Genomic DNA, 6,195 nt, shown 5'->3' with positions numbered 1-6,195 from the left:
CCTAACCCTAACCCTAACCCTAACCCTAACCCTAACCCTAACCCTAACCCTAACCCTAACCCTAACCCTAACCCTAACCCTAACCCTAACCCTAACCCTAACCCTAACCCTAACCCTAACCCTAACCCTAACCCTAACCCTAACCCTAACCCTAACCCTAACCCTAACCCTAACCCTAACCCTAACCCTAACCCTAACCCTAACCCTAACCCTAACCCTAACCCTAACCCTAACCCTAACCCTAACCCTAACCCTAACCCTAACCCTAACCCTAACCCTAACCCTAACCCTAACCCTAACCCTAACCCTAACCCTAACCCTAACCCTAACCCTAACCCTAACCCTAACCCTAACCCTAACCCTAACCCTAACCCTAACCCTAACCCTAACCCTAACCCTAACCCTAACCCTAACCCTAACCCTAACCCTAACCCTAACCCTAACCCTAACCCTAACCCTAACCCTAACCCTAACCCTAACCCTAACCCTAACCCTAACCCTAACCCTAACCCTAACCCTAACCCTAACCCTAACCCTAACCCTAACCCTAACCCTAACCCTAACCCTAACCCTAACCCTAACCCTAACCCTAACCCTAACCCTAACCCTAACCCTAACCCTATCCACTGTGCCTTTTGGAGAGACCTAATTTTTTTGGACACGACCTGATTTTCTATGGAACCACCGGGAGTTTTGGCCTGAAAATAGTTTCATTGAACTGAGCTCAGCGAGTTACGCAACCCTACCCTTGTTCTAAAAAAATCTGACTGCAGGAAATCTGATCAAAATCGCGAGGGTGCCTTTTTGAGAGGGGTTTAGGGGAACGATTTTCTCCTCATTTTTTTGGGAAAACTGCTAATATTATGCTTGATTTCCATTCAGTTGACAGAGAGGAGTACGCACATATAGGTTTTGTTGGAAAATTCGCAGTAGAAGTGCCATAACTGAGCAAAAAAATTTTGGGGCTAACTGATTCTGGTGAGATTTTTTTTGGAGTCGATTTCTCCACTTCTGGTGAACGGATTTTAAAAATAAATATATGGCTGTTCATTATTTGAGCTTAGCTTTGCAGCCATATATATTTCATAATGTTGGATGGCCTAAAAAAATTGAGTCCTCCGTAATCGGAATAATCTCAAGTTATATAATCACCTTGACCTTATTGGCCAATGTAACGATCAACATTAAGGAATAAACGCAATAGATTGAAAATTGGCATACGGGCTTATTTTTTCACGGGGAGTTCAAAAATACCACTTATAAGAGCTAATTCGCACAAAAAGTGGGTTTTCTGAGCGTTTAGGGGAACGCAACTTTGGTGAGGTGCCTTTTGGAAAATTTTTTTTTGGTTTTATGGTCGGTTCACCTGGACCACGCATTCCAGGATGCTGAAACTTGGTGAGCACAGAGGACTTTAGCTAAGCTTTATTTTGGACTATATATCGTCAAAAAATACCCAGTGGTTGTTGAGAAATGTGCCCGCAAAGTGCTAAACTTAACTGAAAAATTTTCATTTTTTGTCCATTTGGGCACCATTTTTTTTCCAGGCCATATTTTGATGCGTGGTTTTCAATTCTGAACTCCAATTATTCGTATAATTCAGACCTATAGGTTGCTGAAGTCTTTGAACAAGTATTTGTATTTGTTTTGACTCATCAAACACATTTCTCTGATAAAAATGTGTGACAACGCGTTCCAAGGGGCATAAACGCAAAAAGACGCTCAAAAACTGTCGTTTTTTTAAGCCTCACACAAAGTTCTATATCAGAGCTTTCCAAAACTTTACATACGGCTATTGTACCATTCTTAAAAGGGGGCGTACTTAGCCAATATTTATCAAATCATAATTGACTGGATTTTTGTTTTTTGTTTGATGCCAATTTAAGTATAGTTGAAGCCCTCATCTATATAGAATATTATACATTGCTGCAAAGCTTATTAAAAGAGCTTTGAAATGAGCTATATATGAATATTTTTGAGTCAATATTTATTACCTTATGAGTAAAACAAACACTAGTGGCTTCTGGTCTATTTGGATTTCGAAGGTTTTTAGACAAAATTGATACTTGTGTCAAACTTATAACCATATAAATTATATGGCTGCAAAGTAGAGATAACAGGCTTTAGAATGAGCTATAGAACAGTTTATTTGAACCCATATTCGTGGAGAAATTGTACATCAAACACAAATCGGTTTTTTGGAAAATGCCTTTTTGGACGCCATCGTGAATTTGAATTTGTTCCCTGGTGTTTTCGGTCAATTTTTTTATATGTGCGTAAACTAGAGATCAATAGCTTTGTAACCATATATGTTTTGTTATTAAAATATCCTAGTAAGGTGGTCAAATAAACTGTCACTTACAAAAAATTTTATGGCGATTTATGAAAGTTGACATTCTTGCCCGAAATTGATATTTACATCCAACCTAAGATCACACAACTTATATCGCGGCAAAGAAGAGATGCCATGCTTTAAAATGAGCTATCGATTAACTCATTTGAACCATTATTCATGGCGAAATAGTACATCAAATACAAATCGAATTTTCAACTCGGTGACCAGTGCTTCTAGGAGGCATAAACGCTCCTAAACGGTCAAAAAGTTCCCATTTTTTAGTCCCGCGCAATTGTTGATACAAGAGCTCTTCAAAACTCTATATAGGGCTATTGTAGCATTCTTAAAAGTGGGCGGACGTAGTCACTATTGATCAAGTCAAAATTGACTCTATTTTTCTTTTATGTTTGATGCCATCTTATGTACATTTCCAGCCACTATCTATATAGAGTGTTGTATATTGTTGCAAAGCTTGTTAGAGAGGCTTTAAAATGAGCTATATATGATGCAAATTGAGCTAATTTTTGTTACCTTTTGCATAAAACCAGCACAAATGACTTTTAGTATACCTTCGACCTGAGCGTTCAAAAAGGCGTTTCATGATAAATGCGGACAAAAGTTGTCAATATTATTATTCTCGTGCACTTCTCTACACCAGAGCATTTCAGAACTTTATATAAGGTTATTGCATCATTCTCAAAAATGGTCGGAAAAACCCCTCAGTATGGCAGAATACATAGAATACTTGAAAATAATTTGTTTCTCCAGGTATTTTGGTTCCTAGCGCAAAAGTTTAGAAAACGAAATTGCCAATTTAATTGTATAATTAAATTGCCTAAGGTAGTAGTGTTCGAAAATATGTTTTTTGTACACATTGGACGCCTATTTATGTACCTCAGGATGACTGAATACATAGAATACGTGCAAGTATTTCATTTCTTCTTGTATTTTTTCTTCCTAGAGCAAAAGTTTTGCAAAGGAAAGTGCAAATTTATTAATTATGTGTATTCTCTTGAATTATGGGAAATCAAAAATATATTGGTTATCACTTTGGACTTATTTTTATACCCCTCAGGATGACAGAGTACCTAGAATACTTGAAGGTATTTCGTTTCTCCGGGGATTTTGGCTTCCTAGGGCAAACGTTTAGAAAAAGAAGGTGCCATATTAATATTTTGTTGTTATCTCCTGTATTGTGGGAGTTCAAAAAAATATATTTTGTACACATTTGAAGCCTACTGATACCCCTCAGGATGACGGAATATATTGAAAACAGGCAGGTATTTCGCTTCTCCGTTTCTTTTTTGCTTCCCAGAGCAAAAGTTTAGCAAAGAAATGTGTAAGTTTGTTAATTTTATGTTATCTCCTATATTGGTGGAGTCCAAAAATATTTTTTTTATACACATTGGACTCATATTTATTAATCCATAGAATAATTGAAAGTTTTGGTTTCCCCGGGAGTTTTGGATTCCTACAGCAAAACTATAGAAACCAAAAGTAAAAGTTTATTATTTTTATGTGTTCTCCTGAATTAGGGGAGTTCAGAAATATGTTTTGTTTATCACATTGGACTCATATTCATACCCCTCTGGACGACAGAGTACATAGAATACTTGAGAGTTTTTCGTTTCTCCGGGTATTTTGGCTTCCTAGAGCAAAATTTTAGAAGAGAAATGTGCCGTTTTAATAGCGTATGTATGTACTTATATATGTATGTATGAATGTGTGTATGTATGTATGTTAATATGTATGTTTGTATGTATGTATGTATGTATTTATGTATGTATGTATATATGTATGTATGCATGTGTGTATGGATGTATGTATGTATCTTTGTAGGTATGTATTATGTATGTATTTTTGTATACTCTGACTAATGGATGGTCAGACGGGGCAATCAGTGGCTTAGGGTCACAATTGAGGCTTTTCTGAGTGATTTTGAGGTCTAATGTATGTATGTATTCAAGCATGTTTGTATGTGTGCGTATGTATGTATGTATGTATGTAGGTATGTATGTATGTATTATGTATGTATTTTTGTATACTCTGACTAATGTATGGTCAAAACGGGGCAATCAGTGGCTTAGGGTCACATTTGAGGCTTTTCTGAGTGTTTCTGAGGTCTTCGCGGTGATTTCCACGGGGGTGCCTTTTGGAACCGTTCCCCTAGCCCTAAAACAAAGGTGCCTTTTGGTACCGGCTCCCTGAGCTGAAGGTGCCTCTGGGGGGTGCCTTCTGGAGAGGACTCGACGAGGGTGCCTTTTGGGAGTGCCTTTTGGAGATAGGCACCTCCCTATCCAGGTGCCTTTTGGGCGACCGGTCCTCTCCAAAAGGCACCGTGGATAGGGCCCTAACCCTAACCCTAACCCTAACCCTAACCCTAACCCTAACCCTAACCCTAACCCTAACCCTAACCCTAACCCTAACCCTAACCCTAACCCTAACCCTAACCCTAAACCTAACCCTAACCCTAACCCTAACCCTAACCCTTACTCCAGTGCACTTTTGTAGTGTGGCCTATGTTTTTACTCCACCCACTTTTCTCAGCGAGGACCCATCGTAGAGCTCTGAAACTTGTCCCAATCGTCAGGAAATCGAAAAGAGATGAGAAGCGCATAGTTTTGGTAGCTCCAGGGACCATATTTGAGAAATTGGGGCTAAGCTGGTGCACTTTTGGGGCTATCGATTTTACCAACTTTTTGTTGGTTTTAGGGGCCCAGAGCAGGTGGATCTGGCTCCCCTGAATGAGAGGAGTACGGGCATATAAGTTTTATCACTCTAGAGTGATTGGTTGTTGAGAAATTAGCCCAAAAACCAAAAGTGCACTTTTGGTGACTTTAGCCCCAATTACTCAAACACGTTTTTCTCAAAAACTACTGAACGGATTTCAAAAATTTTTGCATTTTTGGATTCCTCGTGAAAAACTAAGGGGACCCAACCCCTTTGGGGCTAACCGTTAGGCCCAGAAAAATTCAACTCTCCAGATTCCATATAAGATCGAGTACATCTTTCACCACAGATTTTTTCTCAAAAGAGACCATTCGTGAGTACCCAGGGAAGGATGTGACCGATTTTTTTGAAATTTGGCATGTGGCCATTATTTTGACCGTAGAGAACGATCCCGTTGACCCCGTATCAAAATTCGAAGTATTCGTCGACTTATGGCGAAATCCTGGTTTTGGGGCTAAAAATAGTGTGCACTTTTGGAAAAATGAAAATTTGATCTGGAATTTAAATATGTTCCCGTCCGAATTTTTTCAACTTTTTGGTATGCGCGTAAAGCTGGGTTCATGTACTTTACGAAAATATATGTTTTATTATTCTAGCTGCAATATAACTATATGGAAGTACCAGCAGAATAAAAAAAATTCGAAACAAAAAGTGGAGTAATAACATTTTGGCTCTTTTGAGAATCTTCCACTTTTCGGATTGTTAAAAAAAGTTGTATTTTCGAAAAGTACGTGAGCGTAGCTTTAAAATGAGCTATTTATGAAGGTTCTAGCACAATTATTTGTTTGTGATTGGTTGCATCAAACACCTGTGTACTATTGTAATTATAGACCTAATTACTCCGATGGTCCTTTCCCTTTTAAAACGGTCTAAAATAGCGCATTTTATTATCCTCGCTCACTTGTCTATACAAGAGCTTCTCAAAACTTTATATATGGCTACTGCCCAATTCATAAAATTGGTCGGAAAGAGCTACAATCCAACAAGTCATCACTGCTTCGTTTTTTCATTGGTGATTGATGCCCTTTTAGGAACTCACAGAGCCCTTATTGATACAACGTATTATACATTGCTGAAAAGCCTGTTAAATGAGCTTTAAAATGAGCTCTATATGAATTATTTTGAGCCAA

The 6,195-nt window shown here is 38.3% G+C and overlaps 1 protein-coding gene across 1 annotated transcript in view; it reads right to left on the bottom strand.

The window, feature by feature from the left end:
• LOC142348111 (uncharacterized) overlaps nucleotides 1-4,976 on the bottom strand; it is a 16,469-nt gene extending 11,493 nt beyond the window's left edge. The window contains exon 1 of the mRNA XM_075399278.1: nucleotides 4,823-4,976. Coding sequence (XP_075255393.1) covers nucleotides 4,823-4,976 — 154 coding nt within the window. The remainder of the gene's footprint in view (nucleotides 1-4,822) is intronic.
• Between the last annotated feature and the right edge of the window lie 1,219 nt (nucleotides 4,977-6,195).

This window comes from Convolutriloba macropyga, chromosome 10 (assembly GCF_964194025.1).
Source record: "Convolutriloba macropyga chromosome 10, txConMacr16.3, whole genome shotgun sequence".
NCBI classification, from domain to species: Eukaryota; Metazoa; Xenacoelomorpha; order Acoela; family Convolutidae; genus Convolutriloba; species Convolutriloba macropyga.
The sequence above is the reverse complement of the archived record's forward strand: the minus strand, read 5'-3'. Positions and strand labels throughout refer to the sequence as shown.